This window comes from Lachancea lanzarotensis, scaffold LALA0S03 (genome assembly GCF_000938715.1).
Source record: "Lachancea lanzarotensis genome assembly LALA0, scaffold LALA0S03, whole genome shotgun sequence".
Classification (NCBI taxonomy): Eukaryota; Fungi; Ascomycota; class Saccharomycetes; order Saccharomycetales; family Saccharomycetaceae; genus Lachancea; species Lachancea lanzarotensis.
Window position 1 is genome coordinate 879,240 of NW_019212881.1, and position 27,457 is coordinate 906,696.

Genomic DNA, 27,457 nt, shown 5'->3' on the forward strand with positions numbered 1-27,457 from the left:
TTATAGGTTCTGCTTCGACTTTTCCCGCAAAAGCATCTTTGTAACTGTTTGAATCATTCTATGAAATCGTATCATCGTGCGCTCACCAGCGTGAGCTTGCCTTGTTTCTTTCGTCTCGCATATTTCATAACAAAGTTGTCGATTTTTACGCCGGTAGTGTTAAGCTGCTCGATATAAGGTATCATCTCATTCAAATCCCAAGTAGACTGTAGTTTGAAAAGATATGCAAACCTTCCCCTGGGATCGTCGGGTAGTGCGTCTTTTGAGAAGTATTGTATGCTGGTACCTAAAGGACGGTAAAAATATCCTCTCAGTGCCGCGAAATCCAGATCACATCTGAAATATGGCGGAAAGAGAGCTTTCCATTTGATCATAAACTCTTCTTGAGGTATCAAAGCGCAAGAGGCAAACTTTTTGAGCGCTTCTATCCCGTACCATTGACTTACCGCTTTCACTTGAAGAGCATATTTGCCCTGCTTGTTTACTCTCGAAAACTTTCCTATAACTGTGCGTACCACGTCTAAACTGAAAGGATTAAATTCTTCGCCCTCACCCATATCCTTATTAAGGGCAGAGAAAACCTTTGACACATCAAGCGACTCAAAGTTCAGAGATTCGGCCATACAGCTCATTAACAAGATATGAAGGACCTTCGAGATGAACTCTTGTGACAAAATGCAGGCTATTCCTTCCACATTGCAGCCACCTAAAATAGGCCACTTTACTGCAAATTCTTGTTCTGAACAGGGCGAAATGTTCTCGAGTTCTTCGACCGTCCATCGAATTCCATTTGACTGCTGTAAAGATTTCTTGAAACTTTCATTATCTCCGGAGTAAATCGGTAGCATGCTAATGTCGATATCACCTATGGTCAAGCGTGCTTCGAGCTCGCTACCTTGTTTGGTATATGCGAGATGATTTACAGAGGGCTCTTCAATTCCCGCCGGAAGTTTGATCTTTTCCTCACCTAGCTCATTCGATACAAATTCCCTCATTATGAGAGCAGTATTGGAGTGGTTCTTCTGCCTCAGAAGCCACGTCTTGTCATTAGAGCAAAGAACGACAGAGCCCTCGAGACCTGGGGCTTTAAATTTGAGCTTGCTGTTCCCCTCAAGTGCGGCTAACAGCTCACCATTGAGAACAAGTAGTTTGTAGTCTTCATCCGTTTGCAACTTCGAATATAAATTAGCCGTAGGCATATTAAACTTCTGCCTCTAAGACAATGCTTCCTTTCTCGTTTGAAGCATCGCTGCGAGTATTGATTCGAATAATCTAAATTGACGCGTCAATCTAACCAACTCACTATAGTTCACGAAACTTTCGTGAAAATCAGGCAGAAGAGTATTTAAACACAAATGAGGGGCTGTCTGAAACCTGCGATTGCACTGGCACTCTACATGGCGAGCGGCTCTGCTCCTGTAATTGATTGTAAAGTCGGCCTGAGGGCCTAAAATAATCAATGCGCCAAAAGTAATATGATTGAGAATATATCTGAGATGTTCTCGCGTGTGCAAGAAATTGCGTGGTACCAAAGAGGATTATAGTAAGGGAAATGATTTCTTGGCTAAATGCAAGCCATAGTAGAGAAGTAAAGAGTTAAATTGTGGCGCACATGCTTTGATGGTCCAATTTTTGTTCATGAATGCAAGGCTGAGAGTAGAATGTAGAAAAGAGGCCAGAGGCCATCAATTGTCCTTTAATTGAAGCAAATCCATCACACAGCAGTAGCTCGCAGCAATATCCGAAATTTTCATCTGAACCTTGACCCGACGACAATTTATTTCTTAGTTTCAAAGAACACCCTTTACGCGTCAGTTTATGGACCAGGCATTTCTCTGAGAAGGTTTCCTCCGCATACCAGGGTTTTACTAGTGTGCCATTGGCTTCGTACTCTTCTTTCTACGCACACGGACGCTTCCCACACTACGCTTACCGTAAAATCTTATAGCACAGGTAAGGCGCCAGTTCTGCTACACTACATTTATTGGGGTGTTACGAACGAAAAGCAATGAATACTCAAGCTAATCCGCACTCTTTGTGAGCTAAATCCGTTTTTAGAGCTGCGATGCTGTTTTTCCGGTTTTCGCATGTTAAGCTAGTACTAGACAAGATCGGTTAGAAATGTGGTAAATCGAGCAAGAAATTAGAAATGGCTAGGCACACCATTTCAAAAGTCAATCCAGTATTAAGAAACGTATAAGTGACGCTCAGGTTCTGGCCGGAAGAGCGACAGGATAAGGAATTTATGTATATCACGTGTTTCTGGATGTACCAGTTCGAAATAAAATTACAATGTTGGAGGTTACATTTATTACCTTCACCTTAAATGATTCGAAATTCGAAAAGTAAACACCCATCTTGTTCTGCAATTGCGCGCCACCGAGACCGATGGAGGAAGTACTAAGGATTGTAGAACCTCAAAAAGCTTCTTATAATTCAACCAAAGAGCAGCTCCCGAGAAAATGTGTAGAACTACACCAGAACCTGTTTGTAGATTCCGTGCCAGAATCGAAAAACTGGGTTAAAGATGTATTTCCCAACGCAGCAATCTACAGGGGTTTCGATGAACTACTTTGGGGCTACTTTATCATTGCTGTCTATAAGAGTTCAACTTCTAGTAAGCTGAACTCACTCATAATGGATAAGTTAGGAACAACACATTACGATGCGGTAAATATCTCCCGAAAATCTCGGTTCTATCCTGCAGTCGAGAACTTATCGCCAACTAATCGTGAGTCAAGCGTTAGAAAGTGTATCGCTGTCTCATTGCTACAAAAGTTTGCCGATTTGGATCCCATCTTGGTGCCTAAGCTTCAGCCGCAAATGAAATACGATTATGATCCTACAGCAGCTGGTGACCTTGCTAACAACTGTCAGTTGATAGGGTTCTGCCCCCCTGGAGATATAGGCAAAAGTTTGGACTGCCTGGGCCTCCTAAGGCCTCGTTATTCTGGATCCTTACTTCTCGACGTTGTTTATGAGCACAAAGAATCCGCCATCGAGGCCAACAATGAGCTTGTTTTCCACCTTGGGGATCAATTAGAACAATTATTCGACCCATTGACAGAATACTCACCAGAACAAACAGAAATCATATACAAGTCACCAGAGGGTAACACGCTTGTGGAAAAGGACGATACTATCGTATCAATGATATGCAATGAAATGCTACAGGTACAAACCAATTTCACCCTCACACTAGTAGAGTTTCTTCAAAAATTCTTAATCCCCCTCCGAATAGAGGTCGCAAATGAAGAAATTGCAGGTCTTTCCATACCAAAACTAAATCGTTTATTCCCTCCGACGATTGATGAGGTGACTAGAATTAATTGTATCTTCTTAGATGCATTAAAGGCATCCCACTCTTACGGCTCACAAGAGTTGCTGAAGGCATGCAGCGTTACCATACCATACTTTTACAAAGCTTACACAAGACATGACGCGGCCACCAAAGACTTTTCAAAGCAACTCAAAGAGTTCTTGGCTAAATTTCATGATGCACTACCTGGCCGCGAGTTTTATACGCAAATGAAAATTGATGCTATTATTAAAAGTCCTCAAGAAACCATTTTGAAGATAAAACTAATCATTGATAGGCTTTGGTCAACCAAAAAATGGGCCTTAGGCAATGCACACTTGGCAGAAGCTCATTATTTGAAAATTTGTGACATCATCGACTCTTTTGGAGCTGATGAGAAGCCATTGAAATCCTACAACACGAGGGTTTTCACTCCATCTGGAAAGCTTTTAACTGAGCTAGCTAGGGGCTGGCCCACAGAACTACAATATAACTGGCTGAAAAGAAGAGTCGTAGGTGTTTTCGATGTCATGGATTCAAATGATAATACGCAGAGGAATATTCTTGTTATTTTCAGTGACTACATCGTAATTCTTAACGTCATCGACACCAGCTCTTATTACGACAGCTATGCAGGCAAAAAGCCACTTCTTTCTGACGTTTTGATGAACTCGCTCATTAATGAAGTTCCTCTTCCACCAAAAGTTCCTGAGTTACGAGTTGCTAATTACTTTTACGTCAATGATGTCGCAGCGTCAACCTTCGGGACTGATATGATTCGAATCGATCATCTGAACTCAAACAATGTCACTGCAGTTGCTGCCAAGATTATCTCATCGTCGCTAACAGGTTCAGAGGTCGTTAATTTGATAGCTAAAGCAAAGATTTTAGAAAAAGAGACTGCATTCCACCTTTTTCGCTACACAGACGAGGATCTTCAAGTTTTTTCCACTGCGCATGAAGTCAATGCTTACGCCATGGAGAGGATAAGATCGAGGTTTTCTCTATTTTTAAACATGAATCAAAACCAGAAGGTGCTAAAAGACTACAACCTAGTCGTCGCGTTTTTCGCCTCGCTGGAGCCAGATGGCACTGTCGCCCTGACAGAATTGACTTGTGATGGAAGAGAAAAGCACTTTACTGTGGAGCTGCAGAACTTGGTACGAACCCTAGTGTCAGAATTCACGACGCTTTACAGTCAGTTTTATTCCACGGCTCGGTCTCCTTTTTTAAGTGAACTGTTGGAGATCAATAGTCAATTAGTCAAAAGAGTCGGACATCATTTTAGCGAAGATGCTAAGCTTGCACCAACTTTAGCCGAAGACAACTCTCCCGCTGGGACTTTTCCGCTGTTAATATCGAGACCTGAGTCCCTTCCAATCACAGCTACTCTCAAAAGTGCGAAGGATGACTTGAGTCATGAAATCAAACCTTCGGAAGAGCGGACCCAGCAAAGTAAAAAGAAGCGCGCCGAAGGTAAGGAGCTAGATCAGAAGCACCAAGTCATTAGAAAAAATAGCGAGACACTGCTATTGACATCTAAACAGAAGAGAAGAAGCATAATTGGCAGGATTTCAGGTCTGTTCACTAAAAAGAAGGACCTCAAGTCGAAGAAAGTCATTTCCGACAGCACAAGAGGTGCACGCAGGATAACAGCAGCAGCCAATGTTGAAGGCGGTACGAAAGGGTCAAACAGCTCACACACCGTTGTACAGCGCATGAGCTCCATCATACATGTTCCTTTGTCAACGAACAGCATCGACGAAAAGGCGAGCATATCTACCACTGAAACCTCTGTGAAACGATCTCGCGGCTTTCACGAACCTCATTCTCTAAGCGATAAGGTATCTAGCAAGGATGGCACACCACTTTCAGCTTCAGAAAAGCATCTAGACGATGATAGAATGTCTCCTTCTCAGAACCGAAGATTTTACGGAGTAAATCAAGAAGAGCGTGAAAGTAAACTTTTCAATCAAGACCTCTACGGAGATGCTTACATGGGGGCTGAAAATGAGGACCAATTGATGGTCGCTAAAAGCCGAAGCGACAATAGTTCTGTACAGCGAATGCCTTCACCTTCAGAAAGACTTACGCGGATAGCGCAGCCTCCCTCAGTGAAACCTGGTGCCAGCGAACTCCTAAAAACTAGTCGGGCTAGCCCTAACGACAGGAAAGACCACGAAGAGTTTAAGTCTTCAAGAGAGGCTACAGATGCAGGCGCTAACATCAATCACGAAGACGTACGCCGCAAAGACATATTTCCTGAAATTAAGAAATTAGGCATTGGGAGTAGTCAATTCGTAAGATCTCCTTCGTTCACGGAGTTTTTTGAAAACATGAGACTTGTATTGGATGAAAGCGACGAGTCATCAAACTGGAAGACGCTGCCGAGTGAAATGTCGCCGAAATCTAAGCAAAACGCTATCAAAGATGGGGCAGCATCACATGCTTTCAGCAGGTTTGTACCTTTCAACAGACGAGCGACTGCTGCGGAAGCATCGCTATCACAATTTCCGCAGAAAAGTGCGGACGTGCCGCCAGCTACAACATTAGAAGCACCTGATTATGTTGGTCCTTCGAACTTTCAGGTAAATGAGCCTCTGGGAATACAAAGCAGCGCAAGTCGGATCATAAATGTTACGGAGTCGGCACCAGAGCCGCCATCGCCAAGTCTTAAGGGCAAATCCGGGTTTAAGGTTGTACATCACACATCTCCTAAACTCATCAGCTTCAATCCAAACTCTACCACCACTTCGCCAGAAAGAAAGGAATGGCAACCGGTAGAGAGGCACGGCAAAAACTCGATAATGGCAACAACGCCAGGAGACGGGTGCCAGAACATGTCACTCGACAGTTTTTCGAATGGAGAAGTTGCCGATGGGTCTAGAAGACAAGCAAATAGTCAATCAAGCAGCAGTATTGACCGCAAGGATGGCCTCGGAGAAGCAAGGATGGCCCTTATAAGTTACACTCCATCTGAGCGCGAACAAAGTCCTACAGGCAGAAATGCTACTACCGGACAACTTCTGAACGATCCTGACTTTAGTTCTTTTCATATGAGCTTCAGCGGAAATGACGAAACCTTCGACTCATCCCGATATGATCAGCCATCTACGATGGGTCCACGCACTATACTTGAACAGCCTCCGGTAGATACTGCGCCTATTTTCTACCGCTTGCCTGCGATTGAAAGATCTACTGATACCTTCTTCACATGTACCGATGGTACCACGGGCAAAGGCGGTTTTATTCAAAATGCCCATAAATTTTCAGAAAGCGAGGATCTCGATGACGCAATGTGGATTTCACCCAGCAAGCTCGACATGTTTGACCTGAGTAAACAGCCTGAATCAGTTTTCGCTCAGATAAGTCTTAAGACAAAAAGAAGATACATTGAGGAGAAACGGCGCAATCCGAACCCCATCGACTCGCCGCAAGAACAAGCGCTTTTACCAGATTCTTCATATGCATATTTACGGGGACTCTTGGTACATACCGATGATGAGGATGACGCAGAAGACTCTGAACCGACACGTCTAACATTTTACAAGTAACATTCATTAATCATTTGCATATTTAGCTATAAAGATGGACAGGAGGTAGTTGTAGAGTAATTTACCTGCCGAAAGCTACGGTTTTGGGATCCAAAGGCATCCCATCTTCAGCAATATCATTGTGACTAAATTGACGCCGTAAGTAAATTAGTCTTGCCTGATTAAAATCTACTCGGTCTTCTTTCATGATATCTTTGATTTGATTTTTGGCCATATCATCGAGACCGTCTCTTTGGTCGTCTAAATTATGCGTCCATAGGTCGAATTCACTCGATGAAAGGCCAGATTCTATATCTTCAGTAAACCCTTGGCTAATTTGAGGATCTCTAATGAGGAAACCTCTAAGTCCTGCCCACGTAACACGATTGTCTGAAAACATTTAAGGTAAGTAAAACGAAATTGGACTGCTCGAGAACTACAACATACTTCTAATCTGCTCACGCCGTATGAATGCCAGAACTGCACAACAAAGTAGAGCGACGAAAACTAGGCTCACACCATTGAAGATCATTTGATCAAAGGAACCCTGTTATCAACGGCTTCTCGAGTTCAGGTGGCCACTTTTCCGTTTGACACTAAACTGATCCTATTGATACAAGGCGCCCTTTTTGAGAGTTAAGCGAGGCGAATGTATATACAGTTCAGCTGCGCTGAATATTTACTTGATGTTCTGGAGTTTGACGGAGTTGAGCATCGAACGCCCTTCCTAATGTTTAATTTCAACATTGTTCGATCTTCACTGAGAAAAGAGTCACATGGCTTCGACACCGCCTAGTTTGTTAAAGAGATGCTTACTCTGGAACTTTTTCCCGGTAGTGGATGAGTATTGCACTATAGGATTGATCAGCACCTCACAAAAGCTTAGTGATAGCTCACGTAAGAAATGGCGAGTTCATTTCCTCCGTAAGAATAGTTATCAAGTCTGCTGATGCAAAGATCGGCATGTTCCTCATCGTTATACTGCACTACTGCGACCCCGGTTGGCCCACCTGTAGAGTCCAGTCTCAACTCTGCCTTTTCAACAGGACCTATGATCTCAAAAAGATCGTACAAGTCACTTTGAGCAGTAGCGTATGGCAAATTTTCGACATACACTTTGTTCGACTTCTCTCCCTGACCTACGGCGTTCTCGGTCAATTCAGAGTTGACACTGTCATTAGTAGATGGGACGTCGTCTGCCTCAAATTGTGGTTCTGGTGATTCATCGCCCCATGGTCCATGTCCTCGCTTAAGTTCGAGAATTCTGCCCTCGAGCTCAAATCCGTGAAATCTGTCCAAAGCCGCTTGAGCCTCGTTTCGAGTTTCGTAAATCACGGTTCCAAAACCTCTCGACCTGCCGTTACGGTCCAACTTGACGTCTGCCCTCGTTGGAACGCCGCACTCTTTGAATACATCCTTCAAAGACTGCCACGAAATGGAGAACGGCAGGTTGGCAATGAATACCTCGTATCCTGGATGGAACCTATCCGTAAGCGATATTTGTGCTTCCCGTCTTTCATCGCCCCTTTTGCTCGCAGGTGGAGGATTATCTTCACGTACAAAAATCTCCCTTCCCAGAAATGAGTGGCCATTGAATTTTCGAATAGCTTCACTTACGTCATGCGGGTTGGTGAACTCCACCGTACCCATACCTCTGTGGTGGCCACGCGAGGTTATAATGTCAGACCGAACAACGCTTCCAACCTCTTCGAACAACTCTGTTAGGTCGGAGCCCTGACAATCGTAAGTTAGGTTTCCCACAAATACGCTGTTCTCGTAGTTTCTGTCAAGCCTATTGCTTTGTTCAGAGTCGGTATCCTCAGACATCTTTGGGCCATGCTCTCTAAATTCTCTCCGTCCTCTGTTGCGTGGTGGGAAATCGTCATAGCCGCCACGGCCACCTCTAAACCCACGACGCCCTCCTCTTGGTCTTCCACCCCGCCTACTAAAATTTCCCATACTCTCTCCGTATGATTCAGTATTACCATTGTTATATCTGCTTCGACGAGGTGCTTCAGAGCGGTAGTCGCTGACCGGTGCGTTCCGACTTTCTGGAGATCTGGACCGAGTCCTTTGGTCGTACTGCAGTTAATTCAATTAGTCTCAAAATTCGAAATGATGCAAAATAAAGTCTAAGTCTACCTTTTTCTAGTCTGCTTCGTAGATGCTGGATAGATCTTAGCTATTGCCTCATGTCCTAAGCTTATTAAGGCAGACTGAGGTCCTCAATCTTGACGACCACATTTAATTGGATTTCAATGAAATCTCTTTTGCGATTAAACATACATATTCGTTGCTCATTGTATCTCAGTTACAGATCTTGCTGTCAGGTTCGATGGACTGCTTCAGTTCACGGTTTTTATCGTGTGTGTCGCCGACAGGCTCATAATATTTTTTATCTCAATCTTGAAATTTGATGAACGTGATCAGATTTCGATTACTGACGCATTCTGATCATAAAGCGCCTAAGAACAGTAAAGATCATTATTTACAAAACGCTGGTGGACTAGTCTCACTCTTCCAACGCTTGCATGATTTTCTGCAGAGCCCTTTTTTTTGCTCTTTCCTAGTGGTTCTGCTGACGGCAAGGACAAATAACATAATTCGTTTATGACCATTACGTTTGAGCTCCTTTTTTAACTGTGACGGGAGAACATCTTGTGCACGTCAAAAGCCAGCAGCACCAATGGTCCAATTCTGATTAATTTTTCTCCAATTGACCTAGTCTCTCCTTCATTTTGACACCAGTTATAATTTACCGACGTGCCGGATATGGCAAAACTAGTCTCCTTGCTACCTCTGTTTCTTTGTCAACCTCCTCCTCGCCGTCAAATCTCAATTTGCAGGTTCCGTCCCGTTTGTGCCCAATGACGACTGCTGGATAAAAAGTGGTTGTCTCAGGATAACGCGCTAGCACTTTTGTTCCCCCGGGGTAGTTCGGAGTTTGGTATTTTGGAGCGCTCACTGCAGGTAGCAAGATGATATCCTTCCAGCTGCATTTGTATATTTGACCTGGGTTTCCCAATTCGTCGGGCTCAGGATCACGGACTTCAAACTTTGTGCCGTCGTTTGAAATCTTGATAACCTGACATTGAAACCATTCACCGTCTCCACCTCTTTTTGGCTTGTATGCAACTTCTGACTCCAGAACGATAGGCTCGCTGGGGTTAAAAGGACTTGTCCAAAACGACCGACCCTGAAACGACTCCGCGTAAACAACATCTCTCTCGTCCGTTTTTTCTGCCTCTTCCTCCCACTGCTTGATTATTCCTCCCAGATTTGAGGATATCACACGAATCAGTCCTAAAGCACTCTCCACATTTTGCGAATGCGTCGAAAACACATCGAGCTGTGATCGCAGTTGATCCAGCGCCAAGTTTTGAAAATTTAGCCTTTTCTCGTTAACCATGTCGTCGAAACTTTGAACTTCATGCTTCTTATAGAGCTCTTGGAGTGTTGAGACAACCGCATCCCACTGGTCGTCCATACTATTCAGCTTTTAACCGCTGATAATTCTTATTTTCGCGATATATTCCCGTCAATATTCGACAACGCTTTTTTGATAATTAAAAATTTAATTTAACGATCGAACTTAAAGTAGAAAGAGTTAGTAGTTTTCGTCAAGAAAGTGACAAAAAGCGCCAAACTTATCCAGTAAACTCACAATGACGCTTTGGAGTAGTACGAGTTTGCTCGGGCTAACGAAAGCACGTCTAAGTTATGTGGTCAACGTCTTGCAACATGTAAGAACCGCTACAAAAAAAGCTGCAGGATCCAGAACGTCTATGAAAGACTCAGCAGGTCGTCGTTTGGGACCCAAAAAGAACGAAGGACAAGCGGTTAATCCTGGAGAAATTCTTATGAGGCAGCGTGGAACTAAATTTTTCCCCGGCGAAAATGTCGGAATTGGTAAAGATCACACTATCTTCGCGCTGGAGCCCGGATTTGTGCGTTTTTATTTGGATCCCTTTCATCCTAAGCGAAAGTTCGTGGGTGTAGCACTTAAGGAGAAATCCAAACTCCCTACCCCGCACTTTGCTCCCCGTGTAAGACGCTTCGGACGCCAGCTTATAGAGAATCCTGAGATGGCACAGAAGGAAAGCAATTCGCTCTCCAGAAAACAATACTTGGCCCGGGACTCGATTGCTGATGGTATTGAAAAGCGTGAAAGCAGTAGACAAGCCATCTCCCTACAGTTTTCAAAAGTTATCAGCGATACCCTTGATTTGGGTTTCGACAACAATGTCGCAGGTTCTGCTGTCGCCTATCTCATCCGCCTACGTTCAAGCCTCAAAAATGGATTCAATCTGGCAGATGCTCAATTCTACGCTCGCCATTACTTGGAGCAAGAATTGGAGTTGCAGGCGAAGCGTGAAAGCTGGACAGACGAAGTCCTTTCTACCAAGTTGCGCGAGCTTCACGGAATGACAACTAAAATTGACCATTCTACCTCTTTCAACAACAGACTTGAATTAATAAAGCACATTTCGCAATCTGAGCGTGGTGAGCGCAAAGCTGAACTTCTCAAAAGACTGTCAGAGATGAAAGTCACCACGTTAAAGGAGAAAAGAGAGATGGAGAAACTCTTCCATTCTGCCGCTGATTTTTTGACAAGATCTGAAGAGGTCCTTATAAGAAGACGGTTTTTGAAACCTGTCCTGCCGGAGACTGAAGCTACGGTTGCTAATACTGACAAGAACTTTAACGTGCAAAAGAGATTCAATCATAGCAGAAGAACCATTGACTCCATACCTAGAGCTAAAACTGCATTTTTGAGCAAGCTTTGAAGTAAAAAACCGCCCTACACATACACATCTGTAAATATCAACCGCAAACCAGCTCAGCGTTTAGCATTACACACCATGAAAATAAGTTAGGGTAGAGATTAAAACTTCTTACTTGACTTGTTCATCGTTCCTTTCTAACCAGGAGGTAGCTGTGAAAGGTCAACGATATCGCTGATCTGATTCTCAAGGTCCTCATCGTCTTTAGATTCTAAAGGAGTTCTTGGCAAAGCCATCATACCACTTCTGGCAACTTCAAGCACTCCAAAAGGCTCGACCAGTTTCAAAAATGCAGAAACACGCGAGGGCTTCGCACTCAGTTCGATAATACAATTTGTTTCACTGATGTCCACAACACGGCCTCCAAAGTTCTCAGCAAGGGTAGTTAAGCTTCTAAGATGTTCGTGTTTCATTCTGAGGTTTTCGCTCAATGGCAAATTAGATGGATGGAACTGCTTGCTCCTGATCTGGGATACGACGTCATTCGAACCACTTTGACCCTCCGAACCGGTTTTTTCATGGTGCTGGATAAGGTCTTCGAAATATTCGGCCCCAAGTAAAGAAACACGAGCCATTAATAGCTCTCGCTTGATAATGTCAGCATTGGAATAGTCCAAAACAGCATAGACAGGTACAAGATCTTCAATTTGGCGTCTTGCTTGTTCGATGACGCCATCTTGGCCCTGCAAAACAATTGTCATTCTGCTCAGATCCTTGACTTCGGTATTGCACACCACAAGAGAATCGATGTTGAAGCCTCTGGCTGCAAGAGTACCACTGATTCTGGAGAGAACACCAGGCTCATTTTGGACCAAGCAGTTTAAAACATGCTGTTTCCGTGACGTGCGAGTTAGCGTGGGTGTTTCGTAAATTATCGAGGACACAGCGGATTTGGCACTCCAAGAGGGTGTTTCCAAGGTGGGCAAGGCTGGACTTATTTTGTTTTTATGCAATTGCTTGTAAGCCAAAGCTGAGGTTGACGACGAACTGTGACGAACAAGTAGTTTTTCGGCAGCTCTTGTCCTGACAAATGCCTTAATCATTGCAATGGATGTGAATGATTGAATTGGTATCAACGTCAGGTGAAAATGCTGGTTTTCAAATTATCATAAACTTAAACCTATCCTGATTTCTATAATCATATTTAAAAAATTTTTAGATTCTGACTCAATTAAATGAGTTTGAATGTATTGAATAAGACAAAGCACATTGACTCACATCTCTCTTGCACATTCAGATGTAACCCGCTCAAAGCTGGTAAATAAAGCAAAGCATTTCCAAGCTCGAATTCGCAATTCTTGACAACTTCGAAACCTTGGCGGTAATTGACGAGCCGTAAAAAGTTTTGTCTACATGTAAGCCCCTTCTTATTCCATTGAGCTGAATAGTATGGTCCTCAATTAGTCTCTCTTATAGACAGTGCCTATGCTACAATGTACTTTTAAAACAATTTAAGCTGCAACAACCTTTTTTTGACCAACAATAAAAAGAGAAAAGGTCCGGAAAGAAAATAATAGATGCTAACGTTTCTGCGAAGCTAAAGACGTGTCGAGGTACGATTAAATCATTGCATTCTCAATTTACGCATTAGTTGCGGCTTGTAGCATCTTTCCGGTTTGGTTTCATGTTTTGATTTCATCTACCGACATTGAGGTTCAGAAAATATATTTGACACCTTTTAACGAGGTAAGACCAAGCTTCCTAAACAAACGGAAATGTGACATTTTGCGCGATACCCTAGAACAACAGAATGACGGACAAGCAGTCATTTGTGGTCTTATGTTAGGCAGCTATTGTTGACAGGATGGCACTGCTAAATCTAAGAGAATCAGGCCGGTTTTCTTGCATATTGCGGTGTGAAGACTAACTCTACTTTTAAACCCTCCAATGGAGAGGATATGTCCAGATGCGGAGCATACACTGCGAGGGTCTTTAGGCATCGACGCTTGTGGTGCAAGAATTGAAGAAACACCTTCGCTTTCTACGGTACAAAGGGAAGAGTACTACGAAGTTCTGAGTCTGCGCTGAAGTAATGGACTCATTCTACATGAAAAAAATTGTAGCGGGACATCGAGTGTTTCGAAAGAATGAAATCATTGCTCGAAACTCGTCCGATGAGCCTTCACGATCCTGCGAACAGGAGAATCACGGTTGTATCAAAAGTGTGGTTCACCCGTTCCCAAGCTTTATCTTCTCCGTTAATAGAACCCGTTAATCCACTCAAAAGTTAAGGAAGACGGGGCAGAAATAGGAGGGTACGCAAGAATTTGACTAGCTAAAGCACAACTCGGCATTCAAAAGAGCATATAGACTTATAAGACCCCTTGAGCGGCAACGAGTTGGCTAGACAGCATCAATTCCAGTAAGGACCTTATGAATAGGACTCACTTTTGATGTGAAAACAATCTAGTCTTATTATATACCGGAATTATCAAGTGTCCGTAAAAAGAGAGGGTAACAACAACAATATAGCTTTTGAAACTTAACGACAGTCAGGGCATTTAACCGTGAAGGAACAGAGAAGCTAGTATTGAACAGCGTCATTTGTGCCAACTTAGATGTCTTATGTCGATGAAGCTCCTTCGAAAACTTGGATACTGAACCAACTGCAGTTGCTCACCTCACCAGTTTGGGGCGCAATTAAATATGGCCTGAAAGTATGCAGCGCTATTGCAAATTTAATATATCTGTTGTCGGTAAGGCCTTTCATTCAACTATTTAGAACCTTTTTTTGGTCTCCAGCAAAAATACTGGTCCGAAATTTGACGAACTTAGCACTATTACCAACCAATGTCCCGCTCTTTCTGTTTTACAATACGTCAATTAGTGACATTACTGAAATGAACCTGCATTTGACATACGTAACTATCACCCTCTGCTTGCAATACCTGATCACAATGATCTTCATTGGGATTAGTTTCGGTATATGGTTCGGCATTATATTGGGCATTTTGCATAGAATGATCCGTATACCTGACAAAAGAGTGGACATATTCGGAAGTCTGACGAACCGCATACGCCGTTTCGTAATAAGGGAAGAAGAGCAGATCAAGAGCACACCGAATTCATGGCAGTATACACAAGCATATTCTCCTTCTACCAATGCCAGCCCTGGAACTCGAGTCAACCAACCTCAGCGAAAAGTTTCACGGTCCTCTCGTGGAAGCTCCTCTAACCTTGCTTCCAAACTTCCTCATGACTTTTTCCAAATGAAAGTACCAAGGACCCCGTTGCGACCTGGAAACTCTAAAGGTGATTCGTCGCGGCTCTCAGAAATGAGCAACGAACTCGACGATGATACTGCATCTATGTCCTCAAACATGTGGGACCCACACGAGGAGCTTCCAGATACGCTAAAAACGGAGACCACTGCTCGTGGTTCAACGTACCACCGCTCCTTGTATGCATCGGGCTTGGAACAGCATAATTATACCCACCTCAAGCCAGTGAATCATTAAAATCGTAATGGAGGGATAAAAGAAGGCATATGAACCACGATCCTCATTAGTACATAATTTCAAATAATCAGCATTGCAAATTGCAGCACTCTGTTATCTTTCGTGACAACCCTATGTACCAAGACCGTCAAGAATATCCGAGTGTCGGCTTATTGAAATTATAAAAAAAAGCACTCACGGTGGGGGTCGAACCCACAATCTTCTGATTAGAAGTCAGACGCGTTGCCATTACGCCACGCAAGCATTTGTTAAAATTGAAGGTCTACGCGCTTTATTTAGGGCAGCAGATTGTCAAATGCTCTTGAATAGATATCTGAGGTTGTTTATACCAATCTATTTCTCACATCAGTAGGGTAGGACTGGCGTGGATGAATCCGCTCGGCAGATGATCAACAGGCAACGACTATCACTAACAGGTCTGCGCCTCTTCAGTTGTTCCTGTATGGTATCATCAGGAGCTAGGATGCTTGCTAATAATCCCCCTCTTGCCGAAGCGCGACCCTTCACAACAGTGGTCAGAGAACAGTTGTCCAGCCTTAATACGTGCTTCTACTTCAAAAAGGGCGAGATCGAAATCCTGCCAACTCCTGCATCGTTCTACGAGACTTTAAAAGATAAAATTTGTTCAGCAAAGCGCAGAATTTTTATAGCATCTCTCTACATTGGGACATCGCAAGAGGAACTGATAGCTTGTATCTCGAAGGCTCTCGATCACAACGATAATCTGCGAGTTTACTTCCTCGTCGATGGGCTGCGAGGCACTAGAGAAGCTCCTAATGCCTGCTCTGCCTCCCTTCTGTCTAAGCTGGTAAAGGAACACCAAGGGAGAGTTGACATTCGCTTATATCGAACGCCAGAACTCACCAAAATTAAAAATGCATTGATACCTAAGCGGTTCAATGAAGGCATAGGGCTACAACATATGAAAATATACGGTATTGATGATGAGGTAATCTTATCGGGTGCTAACCTGTCAAGTGACTATTTTACCAACCGACAAGATAGATACTACTTGTTCAAGTCTAGGGGCTTTTCAAATTACTACTTCGACCTCCATAGGCTCATAAGTAGTATGAGCTATCAAGTGCATTACTCTGAATCACTTCAGAGATTCAAAATGGTTTGGCCCAAGAATAATTTGACAGTTGAGCCTCTTCTCAATCGAAACGAATTCCTCAAAACGTGCTCCGAAGCCTTGCGCAATTTTCTTGCTGGAAACTCACAAGTACCGTCCCAACTTCCGATTTCTAATGATGATGAATATCAAACTGCTGTTTACCCAATTTCCCAATTCACACCGATCTTCAAAAAGGGAGTGGATTATTCTACAGAGAAGCCCACTATTCTCAAAATCCTCTCGTGCATCACTGATAAATCAGTAAATTGGACGTTCACAGCTGGATATTTTAACATGCTACCAGAAATTAAAAAACTATTGCTTCTTTCTCCCTCTGAAAGAGGGAACGTGATAACTGCTTCTCCACAAGCAAACGGGTTTTATCAGTCAAAGGGCGTTTCAAGACATCTGCCAGGAGCATATTTACACTTGTCTCACAAGTTTCTTCAAGACGTGAGAGCCAGCGGCAAAGAGTCGCAGATTCTTTTAAAAGAGTGGCAAAAGGGAGTGGTTAACACGCCGAATGGTTGGTCCTACCACGCAAAGGGTATTTGGCTTTCCGAAAATGACTCAACAGATCTTAGACCAGCAGTGACAATCATCGGCTCATCCAACTATACTAGAAGAGCATATTCGGTTGACTTGGAGTCGAATGTAGCGATAGTGACAAGAGACTCTGACTTGAAGGATGCCATGCAAGCAGAAGTCGACCGTCTTATTGCCAATACTAGAGAAATCACAACCCAAAACTTTGAAGACGAGCTTGATCGTCAAGTAGGTTTCGGTGTTCGTGTTGCAACCAAAATAATAGGAAAGCGATTGTGATTTTTATGACCGCATAACTAAGCATCTCATGTACATACAAAATATATCTTTCGAATAGTTAATATGTCGTTTATGACATCCTTGACACTGTGCGCTTCACAAGGCTATGACCTTGGTTCCAGTATACATGGTGAACTTGGTAATTTACCGCTAGCAGAAGAAGCAAGTTTAGTAGAGATTCAAAGAGCGGTTTACCATTAAGTGGCATGTACGGGTGCGACTTTCGTCTAAAACAGATCTCTACGATGAGCTGAGATGCCGCAGATAAGGTGCTCAAAACCACGAACTTGGAGGAGATCCCTTGCGTACTTCTTTCCATAAAGTTTACAGTCAACTGGGGCAACAGTCGAAAACTTGAGAGAAGAGTGGCTAGTATCCAGGAATAATTGACATGGTCCAGATAAAACACGCCGAATCTTCCGCTGTTTCCGTCCGGTAAATACCAGGTTGCGCATTCATATGTGACAACAGTAAAGACGGCGCATGCGGCTACTATGATGGTGCAAATAAGCGAAACATTTTGAGTTTCGCGTCTAGTTGATCTATAATCAAAAAGCTGTTTGAGCACGGCACTCGTACATATTAGGTTGGCAATGTCAGTCAGGAGAATAGTCGCAGATACAGGGATCTCTTTTGCGTTTCGTTCGAAGAATATAGGGAAGCGCCGGAAAAGCTGTTTGTGCAGTAGCGTTGAAAAAAAATAGTTCAGTCCACTGTACACGCTCAGGAAATAAGAAGTGAAACTGAGCACGTAGAAATCGTATGACAGTCCACTAATTGATTTATGTAGTCGGTTATAACGTCTTTGATAAAGGGCAGCGCCACACTGAGAGGGTTAGTTCAAAAATTCCACAAAATTCATGGACAGCATAAACATACGTTGAAAACAAGCGGAATAGAAACAATGGTTGACATTCTCAGTTCGACAAATGGACAACCTTCACTATTTATTTGGATTTGCAAAATAGACAAGAAAAATAAATTAATTTGTTCTTCAAGTCTTTAAAATACAAACCCTTCTACAACTATCAGAAATTCAAGGAAGCAACAGTAGCAATGAGTGAGGTAGATAGGCGTGAACAAACGCTGGCCATGGTCAACAAATACAAGGCTACGTATCAAATGTATATGGATCGCTTGACCCCCCATGTAAAGTACAGATGGGGCGCGCTAGGATTTGGTTTGATCGCCTTCTTCCTGCGAGTTGCTTATGGAGAGGGGTGGTACGTGGTTTGTTACGGACTGGCGATCTACCTGCTCAACCAGTTTTTGAGTTTTTTGACACCGAAATTTGATGTTTCACTACAGCAGGATGAAGAAAATAACGAGCTCGAATCTGGCGAGAGAGTGGACGAATTCAGACCTTTTATAAGAAGACTGCCAGAGTTTAAGTTTTGGTATAACTCATTTCGAGCCCTAGTTTTGTGCTCAATTCTGACTCTTTTCCGTATCTTTGACATACCAGTCTTCTGGCCAATTCTCGTTATGTACTTCATCCTCTTATTCGCATTGACTATGCGGAGACAAATTCAGCACATGATAAAGTACAAGTACATTCCGCTCGACATCGGGAAGAAAAGATACACTCCCCGGGACTGAGGTCAAAGTGTATAGACGAAGCAAGATTTTTGGGTTGCGACTGTGTGAACCGTAAAAGTGCATGCCGTCTCTACACTTCCACTATCATTATATAACGGTAACTACTCCACAAATGAAGACGGGTGTTGCATTCATTACCTGTATTTTGGTTGACTCGATCGCGATATTTCGTTCACGAAGATCGTTTGAACCCATTTTTCGAATACTAAAGCCTACTACTTTTATTTATTATGAGCAAAACAAGTGCGTTCATCCAGTATTAAGTTAGCCATGAACAAATCCAACGAAGTCTGCTATGAAACTCATCAAGCAAGTGAAAGGAAATGGTAATAACTCTGAGCAAATCACTCTTCTTCCTCAGGATAAAGAAGATTTGTTCAGTCTTTATAACGTCATAAATACGGACGACGAATTGATCTTTAAAAAGCTTGTGACAGACAAGGTTGATAGCTCAGGAAAGAAAAAAAACACTGATCTCGTTAGATTACGCTTAAAAGTTGTTTCTTCTGAGTTTGAACCTCAACATGAATTTTTAAGATACAAAGGAGTCACCACGGAAGATGACACCGGCAAAGCCAACATCGATGTTCCAACTGGCAAATTCTTCAGTTTTACAATAAACTATAAATATCCTTTCACTTTGATTAAGGAGGATTATAATACTTTTGTGGCCAAGCAACTGAAGGATGCTTGTACCCCAGAAAGTCGTTCGGATATTGCTGCTGTTTGCTTGCAGGAGGGGATTTCTCACATATGTTTATTGAGTTCTTTCAGTACGATATTGAAGAACAAAATCGAGTACAGCCTACCGAAGAAAAAGAGAAGCACTGATGCTGCAAAATTCGATGAAAAAATCGAGAAATTCTACAAAGGGACGTACGAATCTATGAAAAGACATTTCGAGTTTGAGAAACTCAAAGTTATCATTTTATGCTCGCCAGGTTTTTATGCCAAAAATCTTTTCGATAAAGTGATGCAGTACGCACAGGAAGATAATAATAAAATAATACTGAACGCTAGGCCAAGATTTTTGGTAGCTCACTGTTCTACAGGTTATCTGCAGGGGATAAGTGAAGTCTTGAAAAACCCAGCATATGTTTCCAGGCTTCAAGACGCCAGGAACTCAAAGGAAGCGCTAATCATGGATGAGTTCCTACAACACCTTAACAATGATGATTTCAAGGCGTGGTATGGTCAGGCAGAGGTGGCGAAAGCTTCCGAAATGGGTGCGATTGATACACTACTTATCACTGACGGGTTGCTACGCGCGAACGACATCAAAGTAAGGAAAAGCAGCGTGGATCTTACCCAAGCGGTGGAAAAAGCTGGTGGGACCGTTTACGTTTTCAGCTCTTTACATAGCTCGGGTGAGGAGTTAGAGAAACTCACCGGCCTTGCCTGTATCCTGAAGTTTCCAATTCCCGATCTGGACGATGATATAGAGTCGGATGATGATTAAACCATTGCGACACATCATACATAGGAGAGGGCCGAATGGTAATTACATATTATTTAGCGTCGAGTGAGTGATATACAAGAATTGTAAGCGACTTCATAACACCGAGCTTTTCGTATGCTTCAAACGTGTAGTGCTGCTGCTTTCAACCAATACAAAAATAACGCCAAAAAAATTATTAAAATATTTATTTTTAGCGCATGTGACAAGATTTTGTACTGTTTTTTAAAAAAGTATTTATTGTTTGCTGTTTTTACTTTAACTTTGTTAATTATAAAAAAATATCAATTATTGTAGTTGTGTTCAGTTTCCGAAAAGGTATTATAGCTTATCAAAAGATACAATTGCTTACGAGAAATAAATTTTGTTTGGACCACAAATCAATCACGATGCTTACGTACGTAGAACGTGGAAAATTAACAGGTATGCAGTAAAAATCGAAACATGAGAACTGTAGGAGGAGGATCAAGTCGTCACCCCGTGCACGCAAGCAAAAAATTAGTAGGGCGGAAAAATAATCCCAAAGATTTTTGGTTCCCTGAGAAACGGTTGATACAGGTTTATACCATACACATATCATTGCAGCAGCAGCATGCTATTGGAATAGCACTAGTGTGAAGTGAACTATCTTTATCTAAACACGTGCACTCTCAAATTCGAGTGTTCTCTTTCATTTCGTAATCACGTGGAGTTATGTTGTCTTCCATTAAATGTCATGCTGCTGACGGTAGGCCCATAATCTGGGCATAGCGAGTGGTTTTTTTTCTATCGCTGCTGGAGCATGGTAGAAGATGTTTGGGACATATGAGCTGCTGAGGCACGACTGGATGCATTTTCCTTGAGAGCTATCAATTGCCGCGACCGGAAGCCTTCGTAGTGAACAAGGGCAGTTGTTTCAATCAGATCTTGAAGGTGAGTCCTGATCAAGAACTCTCTTAGAAAGACGAACTCGCACTGATTAATGTCTTCTACTGCGATGGCTCCCCACCGGGTTTTCCTGCCTCTAACGAGCTCTCCATTGATGGAAATCTCTTTTTCAGAGCCGACAACAGCAAAAGGAATGATTGATCTTATGCTTTCATTCAACTCAATTTCCTCTTCAGTCAAATCATCTGATTGGTATGGGTAAATCTTGAAGCCGTAGTGCTCGAACTGCTGCTGTATACTTTCTCGGAAAGTAGTTCTCTCATCCATAGTCATTGCATCGGCTTTGGCGATGACAGGAATGACATTGGCGATCTCGGTGAGTCTCTTGAGCGCGAACACATCAAGTTGAGTGAGACCCGTGCCATTTGGCTGGATAAAGTACAAAACAGCATGAACTCTTGTGTCAGGGATTAGCTTTTCGCGTTGAGCGGTCAGTTCCCGGCGTAAATATTGAGAGTGCTGCTCCTTAATGTACTTTACAATTGGTTCACAAACTCTTTCGTTGTTTATCTGGTCTCCAAATCCTGGGGTGTCAATGATATTGATATTTAAGCGGACCCTGTCTTCCACCAAAGAATGCGCTGAAACTTTGATCTCGGTAGTTTTTGTAATTGGGTCCTTGGAGATATCGCGACCAGTCGCGGGATCAATCAAATGCGAGGCAAAAAGGGTATTTATCAAAGTACTTTTCCCCAGCCCTGAATGGCCGACAACCATAACGTTGAATTGGAAGCCTCTTTTCAACAGACGATGCTCAATTTGGCTTGTAATGGTGTCAAAACCCACATAACCTCTTGGTGTAACATGAGAAACCTCAACTGATGAATTGGCGGACATCACGAAAGTTTTAAGGCTATTCTTGCTGACCTTTTCACGCGTGCTGAACTGAGGAGAATACTCCTATGTGATGAATTAAATAACAAACATGAACGCCTTCAGATTCAGATCTACACCCGTCTCTAGCGATCTGAAAATTTTAGAATCAAGAAGTGTGCCAATTTCCAAGCGAAATGCATTCTACCGCTAATAAGAGCTCTCTGTGAGATTGCGAATTCGAGGCAGCGAGGGAGAATTATCATGTCTGTTATCTCGATATTCAATAAAAATGCTACAGTCTGGGTGTCGTCACTACTCAGCTTGCCAGCTGCTCTCCGAGTTGCCTTGCCCCCGTTAGTTCTTCCTCGTACGCTGCTCGAGCTCCTTGGGGAGGGCTCTGATGATGCACCTAAGAGCATCAACGAAACATATATGAATGGTACTCTGCTAGCTGTCCCGAAGAAAAAGGTGTCGCATCAAAAGAAAAGGCAGAAGTTATACGGACCAGGGAGGAAGCAATTAGACATGTTACATCACCTCAATCGTTGTCCTTCATGCGGTCATTTTAAGAGGGCTAACACCCTTTGCATGCATTGTGTGGGTGAGATCCGTCACATTTGGAAAACTCACACAGCCAAGGAAACTCCAGAACCACAACAGGAAGTAAATTTGTCCGACCTGGACCGAAGAATCATATATCCCGGGAAGAAGGATACTGAATATATGAAAAAGCTCAAAGACAGGGACAGTTATTTGGAACGTCGCATGCGGAGTCTTCCTGTGAAACATTAAGTCGTTAAGGATAGCGATAGCCTAAATCACCGAATCCTTTCCATTCATTTGCGAAATGTAGGAGTGCCTGTATATATATTTGAAATTCGAATTCATGACAACCACACGAGCTTCGTCCTGTACTTTGTATAGAACAAGTTCTGCGTACTCAGAAGCGGAACGCTGTTCAATTTTTCTTCTTCGCTGATCTCATGTTTGTAGAAACGATATTTACTGTCAAGAAAAACTGACATTGCAAAATTTCAGCGGTAACGTCTATGAGTCGTCGCGCGAAGTTCAAATAGAAACTTTATCATGAACGGCTACCGCGTGAATGCACAGACTTTTGCTCCTAGCCATCCTTTAGGAGTCAAGCCATCGGGGAACGCATTGCTAGGAAAAAGTGGAGCGGTAGAGAAGAGAAAGAGAAGCGAGTTGCTCGGAAGCCTCAGCTGTCTGGATGAGGAGGTGTTGATATATATCATATCACTTTTGGAGTCCCCACTTGACTTGCTTCATTTGGGACACGCATCCAGAATTTTATACGCATACACCTACAGCGAAGAACTGTGGAGAAAGCTTTACGTCGACAAATTCATCGTTTTGGAAGAAAGTCTTGAAAAACCAAACGCGGGCATCTACCCATTTGGTTGTAAGAAATGGAGAGGAAGCTGGAGAAAAACAGTTTTACGATCAGATGAAGAGGCTTTGATTCATGTGCATGATCTAGTGTTCTCAGATCACTTGTACAGACCGTACCAATGTTCCCAAATAGATTTCGAGCACCTATTTCGAAAAGTCATACAGGCTGAGCAGGTAACTAGAGATAAAAACATCGATCAAAGCTCCGGCCATGGCATTGAGAGAATCAATGAAGAACATTTTGTGTTGAGCGATTTCGAAAAATATCATGTTGATAAGCCGTTTATTTTACAGAGCAAGAACGCGCGGGGCAGATGGCCAAATTGGACATTAAAAAGTCTTCTGAATCAGTTTGGCTCGACGAAATTTCGGCAAGAGGCCGTAAAGTGGTCGCTATCATTTTACGCGGATTATTTTCGAAAAAACTGTGACGAGTCTCCATTGTACCTTTTTGATTGCAACAGCGAAGCTATCCGCCAAATACAGAAAGAGTATGAAGCCCCAAAGGTTTTTCAAAATGACCTATTCAAGGTATTCCAAAACAACGATATTCAGTGCAGGCCCGATCATCGATGGCTGATCGCTGGACCTCGAGGAAGTGGTTCAACATTTCATAAGGACCCCAATTATACAAGCGCGTGGAATACCGTTTTGTCTGGGAAAAAGTTATGGGTTATGCTGCCTCCTAATGTAAGGCCACCGGGTGTGTCAACTGACGAGGAAGAAGAGGAGGTGACATCGCCCGTAGGTGTTGCAGAATGGGTCTTGTCAGGCTTCTACAATGACGCTGTGAGACTAGCAGAGGATAGAAAGTGCATCATAACGGTCACTTTTCCAGGAGATTGCATATATGTCCCTTCAGGATGGTGGCACACTGTGATAAACCTAACTGATTCTGTCGCAATAACGGAAAACTTCGTACCCAGCCCAGTCCTCTCTAAAGCTCTCCATTTTTTCAGTTTTAAAAGGTCCCAGATTTCAGGATTTCATTTGAAAGATACTTTGCTTGCGATCGAGCATTTTTTATGTTCGCATGAAAGGGCGGCGGACGAGGACTCGGTCCTCAATTTTGAAAAGCTTGAGAATTTCAAAGCCGCATGTGCTGATATTGATCTGGATAATGGAGATTGTGGTCTCTCTGATGGAAACTCAGAATTGCCAATCTACGAGTTTTTTGTGGAGCTCCTAAGAGCTTCAAAATTTGGGGTTAGCTTACCTCGCGCACTGAAAGAATGTAGTAACTTGAGCCTGCAAGCTGCAAAAGAAAAGCAAGTGGCCGCCGTTCAGGCTCTTAAAGCATCGGAAATTTGGAACAACCTAGCGTCAGATTCAAGCTCAGGCTTTAGTTTTGGTTTCGCACTTGAATAACCGCGTAAGAGAACAAAAAACATCGCTACACAAATTTTCGTTACAATTATAGAATTACACCCGACAAAGGGACGCCATGATTTGATTCTTTTTTCCTTCTAGTCCAAATAAGTTAGCTCTTAGTAGAAACTTATTACATGACTACGCAACAGCCATTTTGCTTCTTGTCAGCGTCTTTTTTTTCAGAGGTGGCAGTAGTTTGAGTTACTCTTTGAGAGGTCGCCTTTTTCTCGTCAGACGTAGCTGGCTTGGCAGTGGTTTGCTTCGTGGTTGCCAAAGGGAAATGTTGGGCAATCTCGTAGAACGCCTTACCCTGGGCAACCGCCACTCTCAATTCAAGCTCACTTGGTGTGCGCGAGCCATCACTACTGGCCAGAGTGCCAGCACCCCAAGCCGAGCCACCGTGGATCTCCTCCACGTTAGAGAGCTCCGCAAAGGTGTTCTTGTAACCTACAGGAATGTAAATCATCCCATGGTGGACCAAGTACGTCAATGCGGTTTTGATGGTGGTTTCCTGTCCACCGCCGTAGGAAGCAGTTGACACAAAGATACCAGCTGGCTTACCCTGCAAGGATCCCTTCACCCACAAGCCGCCGGTCCGGTCCCAGAAAGCTGACCATTGAGCTGGAACATTTCCATATCTGGTGGGAATTCCAAACAAAAAAGCGTCGTACTCTACTAGCGTCTGAGCAGTTGCGACTGGGATGTCAGGCTTCTCAGAAGCGTGCATTTTGGTTAACACTTCATCGGGCAAAGTTTCCTCGACCCTAAAAAGGTCCGCTTTTCCTCCTGCTGCTTCAATTCCTTTGACGAGGGACTTGGCCACGGTATCTATGTGGCCGTACATTGAGTAAGTGATGATAGCGATTTTGACCATGGTTTTGATTGTCAATGGGTTGTTCTTCCTCGTTGATGTTTTTAAGAACCGATAGACGGGTAGTGTGTTGTTTTTATAATTTTCTGGTAAATAGGGACCTACCTTCAATATTATATATATTACTATTGATTTTTCGAGCAACCTAAAAATGAAATATTAATCCGGGAAGTAATATTAGTACTCTTTTAGTAATTGCTTGAAAACCCTTAATAAGACGCGTAAATGTAAACTGACAGTCGCTATTATATACCTTATTGAAGGCGCGATAAGAGTTGCTTGTAATTATAGAATTGACAGTAATGCTTGACAAGATAAAATTGTGAAATGTGGGATTCGAAAGTGGGGTAAATAAATAAGTAACATTAGCTTTGCGATTTCTCGACATGTATTTCAGGTTTCGGTATTGCAAATTCATTCAAGTTTATACCCTTAAGTTTTTATATGTAGTGTACAAATAATAGATTGGTGATCACGACTCATGGGAAAAGAAAACTTCACTTCTTGGCGTTGATCGCGTTGACGAGTTGGATGTATTTCTCAGTAGAGAATGACTTTGGCCTCTCGATAGGTTGGCCAACGGCTCTGTCGATGATCAGTTGGGCAAGAACACCCAAAGCTCTAGATACACCAAACAATACAGTGTAGAAAGAAGCCTCAGTTAAGCCGTAGTACTGCAACAGAATACCGGAGTGTGAGTCCACATTTGGCCATGGGTTCTTGGTTTTACCATGCTTACTCAACACCTCAGGAGCGACCTCGTAAATGGTAGAGACAAGTTTGAATAGGTCGTAGTCTGGGAAATGTCTTAGGGCGAATTCACGTTGAGCGGTGTAGCGAGGATCCGTCTTACGCAAAACGGCGTGACCATAGCCTGGAACAACTCTACCAGCGTTCAACGTTTCCCATAGGTAGTTCTCGATAGTGCTCTTGGAGTAGTCACCCTTGACTTCCTCTCTGAGCTTGAACAACCATTCCAAAACTTCTTGGTTGGCACGCCCGTGCAATGGGCCAGCAAGGCCGCCCAAACCAGCAGAAAAGGATAAGTATGGAGACGATAGAGCCGAACCAACCAAATGGGTGGTGTGAGCGGAGACGTTACCACCTTCGTGGTCGGCGTGGATAGTTAGGTACAATCTCATGAGCTCAACAAATTCTTCGTTCTGGAAACCAAGAAGCTGAGCCAAGTTCTTACCGAAATCGGCGTTAGGGTCGACACTTGGTAGCTTGCCATCCTTGAAAACGTTGCGGTAAATCTTTGATGCAATCACTGGCAGTTTACCGATTAAGTCCAAAGAGTCCTCGAATGTGTAGTTCCAGTAATCCTTCTTGGAGACACCTTGGGCGTAGGCTTTGGCAAACTTGGATTCGCTCTCTAAAGCAGTCACTGCGATCGAAAATTGAGCCATTGGGTGCAAGTCCTTAGGCAACGAGTCCAGAAGCTGGGAAACGTGCTCTGGAAGTTCGGATCTCGAGGCCAAATCTGCGGAAAGAGCCTTAACCTGGGATTCAGTTGGGGCCTCACCCGTCAGCAGCAGCCAGAAAAGAGCTTCTGGAAGCGGCTCAGAGCCACCAGCACCCTTTGGAAGCTCTTTTTGGATATCTGGAATGGTGCGATTTCTGAAACGAATACCCTCTTCTGGGTCCAATACGGAACCTTCCCACACCAGACCCTTAATACCACGCATACCACCGTACGCTTGTTCCAGCAGCACTTCTCCGATCACTGTTTTTCCGTGTTCTTTGCGGAGTTGTTTGATTTCTTCAGCTTTAGCGGGGAAAAGCTCTGCGAAACGCTCCTTTAGTGTTTTTTCGCCATTGCTGTAGTAGCGTGTGGCACTCAAGCCAGCAACAGCAGCTGTCAAAGGCTTCTGCAGCAGACCGCGTGCTAGTGTGTTTCTGTATGATACCAAAAGGGACATGCTCTACTGTGAAAATTTAGGGTAATTGTTAAGACCAAGTTGTTGATTGAAGTTTACCACAATTAAT

General features: G+C 43.2%; 17 protein-coding genes and 1 non-coding gene across 18 annotated transcripts, besides 1 other annotated feature; 8 read left to right on the plus strand and 10 right to left on the minus strand.

Moving 5' to 3' along the window:
• Positions 1–71: 71 nt before the first annotated feature.
• On the minus strand, positions 72–1,199 carry DCC1 (LALA0S03e09538g1_1; the record flags this gene model as incomplete). The annotated part of the gene is made up of 1 exon (XM_022773491.1): positions 72–1,199. One exon carries the CDS (start codon positions 1,197–1,199, stop codon positions 72–74), a length of 1,128 nt encoding a protein of 375 aa, XP_022627960.1.
• Positions 1,200–2,388: 1,189 nt separating this feature from the next.
• On the plus strand, positions 2,389–6,852 carry BUD3 (LALA0S03e09560g1_1; the record flags this gene model as incomplete). The annotated part of the gene is made up of 1 exon (XM_022773492.1): positions 2,389–6,852. The coding sequence occupies one exon, from the start codon at positions 2,389–2,391 to the stop codon at positions 6,850–6,852; it is 4,464 nt and encodes a 1,487-aa protein (XP_022627961.1).
• Positions 6,853–6,913: 61 nt separating this feature from the next.
• On the minus strand, positions 6,914–7,363 carry LALA0_S03e09582g (LALA0S03e09582g1_1; the record flags this gene model as incomplete). Its single annotated transcript, XM_022773493.1, has 2 exons — positions 6,914–7,221; positions 7,279–7,363. 2 exons carry the CDS (start codon positions 7,361–7,363, stop codon positions 6,914–6,916), a joined length of 393 nt encoding a protein of 130 aa, XP_022627962.1.
• Positions 7,364–7,713: 350 nt separating this feature from the next.
• On the minus strand, positions 7,714–9,132 carry GBP2 (LALA0S03e09604g1_1; the record flags this gene model as incomplete). Its single annotated transcript, XM_022773494.1, has 2 exons — positions 7,714–8,913; positions 9,118–9,132. 2 exons carry the CDS (start codon positions 9,130–9,132, stop codon positions 7,714–7,716), a joined length of 1,215 nt encoding a protein of 404 aa, XP_022627963.1.
• A 454-nt stretch (positions 9,133–9,586) lies between these two features.
• SGF29 (LALA0S03e09626g1_1) lies at positions 9,587–10,318 on the minus strand (the record flags this gene model as incomplete). Its single annotated transcript, XM_022773495.1, has 1 exon — positions 9,587–10,318. One exon carries the CDS (start codon positions 10,316–10,318, stop codon positions 9,587–9,589), a length of 732 nt encoding a protein of 243 aa, XP_022627964.1.
• Positions 10,319–10,496: 178 nt separating this feature from the next.
• On the plus strand, positions 10,497–11,618 carry MRP7 (LALA0S03e09648g1_1; the record flags this gene model as incomplete). Its single annotated transcript, XM_022773496.1, has 1 exon — positions 10,497–11,618. The coding sequence occupies one exon, from the start codon at positions 10,497–10,499 to the stop codon at positions 11,616–11,618; it is 1,122 nt and encodes a 373-aa protein (XP_022627965.1).
• Positions 11,619–11,752: 134 nt separating this feature from the next.
• On the minus strand, positions 11,753–12,658 carry ILV6 (LALA0S03e09670g1_1; the record flags this gene model as incomplete). The annotated part of the gene is made up of 1 exon (XM_022773497.1): positions 11,753–12,658. One exon carries the CDS (start codon positions 12,656–12,658, stop codon positions 11,753–11,755), a length of 906 nt encoding a protein of 301 aa, XP_022627966.1.
• A 1,515-nt stretch (positions 12,659–14,173) lies between these two features.
• On the plus strand, positions 14,174–15,073 carry LDB16 (LALA0S03e09692g1_1; the record flags this gene model as incomplete). Its single annotated transcript, XM_022773500.1, has 1 exon — positions 14,174–15,073. One exon carries the CDS (start codon positions 14,174–14,176, stop codon positions 15,071–15,073), a length of 900 nt encoding a protein of 299 aa, XP_022627967.1.
• A 171-nt stretch (positions 15,074–15,244) lies between these two features.
• Positions 15,245–15,316, minus strand: LALA0_S03e09714r. The gene has a single exon. It is a non-coding gene; the product is annotated as a tRNA-Arg (tRNA).
• Positions 15,317–15,458: 142 nt separating this feature from the next.
• On the plus strand, positions 15,459–17,015 carry PGS1 (LALA0S03e09736g1_1; the record flags this gene model as incomplete). Its single annotated transcript, XM_022773501.1, has 1 exon — positions 15,459–17,015. One exon carries the CDS (start codon positions 15,459–15,461, stop codon positions 17,013–17,015), a length of 1,557 nt encoding a protein of 518 aa, XP_022627968.1.
• Positions 17,016–17,085: 70 nt separating this feature from the next.
• On the minus strand, positions 17,086–17,930 carry LALA0_S03e09758g (LALA0S03e09758g1_1; the record flags this gene model as incomplete). Its single annotated transcript, XM_022773502.1, has 2 exons — positions 17,086–17,841; positions 17,895–17,930. 2 exons carry the CDS (start codon positions 17,928–17,930, stop codon positions 17,086–17,088), a joined length of 792 nt encoding a protein of 263 aa, XP_022627969.1.
• A 141-nt stretch (positions 17,931–18,071) lies between these two features.
• RER1 (LALA0S03e09780g1_1) lies at positions 18,072–18,614 on the plus strand (the record flags this gene model as incomplete). Its single annotated transcript, XM_022773503.1, has 1 exon — positions 18,072–18,614. The coding sequence occupies one exon, from the start codon at positions 18,072–18,074 to the stop codon at positions 18,612–18,614; it is 543 nt and encodes a 180-aa protein (XP_022627970.1).
• Positions 18,615–18,909: 295 nt separating this feature from the next.
• Positions 18,910–20,073, plus strand: LALA0_S03e09802g (LALA0S03e09802g1_1; the record flags this gene model as incomplete). The annotated part of the gene is made up of 1 exon (XM_022773504.1): positions 18,910–20,073. The coding sequence occupies one exon, from the start codon at positions 18,910–18,912 to the stop codon at positions 20,071–20,073; it is 1,164 nt and encodes a 387-aa protein (XP_022627971.1).
• Positions 20,074–20,265: 192 nt separating this feature from the next.
• Positions 20,266–20,393: a sequence feature (centromere).
• A 442-nt stretch (positions 20,394–20,835) lies between these two features.
• On the minus strand, positions 20,836–21,834 carry CDC10 (LALA0S03e09846g1_1; the record flags this gene model as incomplete). Its single annotated transcript, XM_022773505.1, has 1 exon — positions 20,836–21,834. The coding sequence occupies one exon, from the start codon at positions 21,832–21,834 to the stop codon at positions 20,836–20,838; it is 999 nt and encodes a 332-aa protein (XP_022627972.1).
• A 240-nt stretch (positions 21,835–22,074) lies between these two features.
• On the plus strand, positions 22,075–22,605 carry MRPL32 (LALA0S03e09868g1_1; the record flags this gene model as incomplete). The annotated part of the gene is made up of 1 exon (XM_022773506.1): positions 22,075–22,605. The coding sequence occupies one exon, from the start codon at positions 22,075–22,077 to the stop codon at positions 22,603–22,605; it is 531 nt and encodes a 176-aa protein (XP_022627973.1).
• A 294-nt stretch (positions 22,606–22,899) lies between these two features.
• LALA0_S03e09890g (LALA0S03e09890g1_1) lies at positions 22,900–24,594 on the plus strand (the record flags this gene model as incomplete). The annotated part of the gene is made up of 1 exon (XM_022773507.1): positions 22,900–24,594. The coding sequence occupies one exon, from the start codon at positions 22,900–22,902 to the stop codon at positions 24,592–24,594; it is 1,695 nt and encodes a 564-aa protein (XP_022627974.1).
• Positions 24,595–24,727: 133 nt separating this feature from the next.
• YCP4 (LALA0S03e09912g1_1) lies at positions 24,728–25,471 on the minus strand (the record flags this gene model as incomplete). Its single annotated transcript, XM_022773508.1, has 1 exon — positions 24,728–25,471. One exon carries the CDS (start codon positions 25,469–25,471, stop codon positions 24,728–24,730), a length of 744 nt encoding a protein of 247 aa, XP_022627975.1.
• A 494-nt stretch (positions 25,472–25,965) lies between these two features.
• On the minus strand, positions 25,966–27,390 carry CIT2 (LALA0S03e09934g1_1; the record flags this gene model as incomplete). Its single annotated transcript, XM_022773509.1, has 1 exon — positions 25,966–27,390. One exon carries the CDS (start codon positions 27,388–27,390, stop codon positions 25,966–25,968), a length of 1,425 nt encoding a protein of 474 aa, XP_022627976.1.
• Between the last annotated feature and the right edge of the window lie 67 nt (positions 27,391–27,457).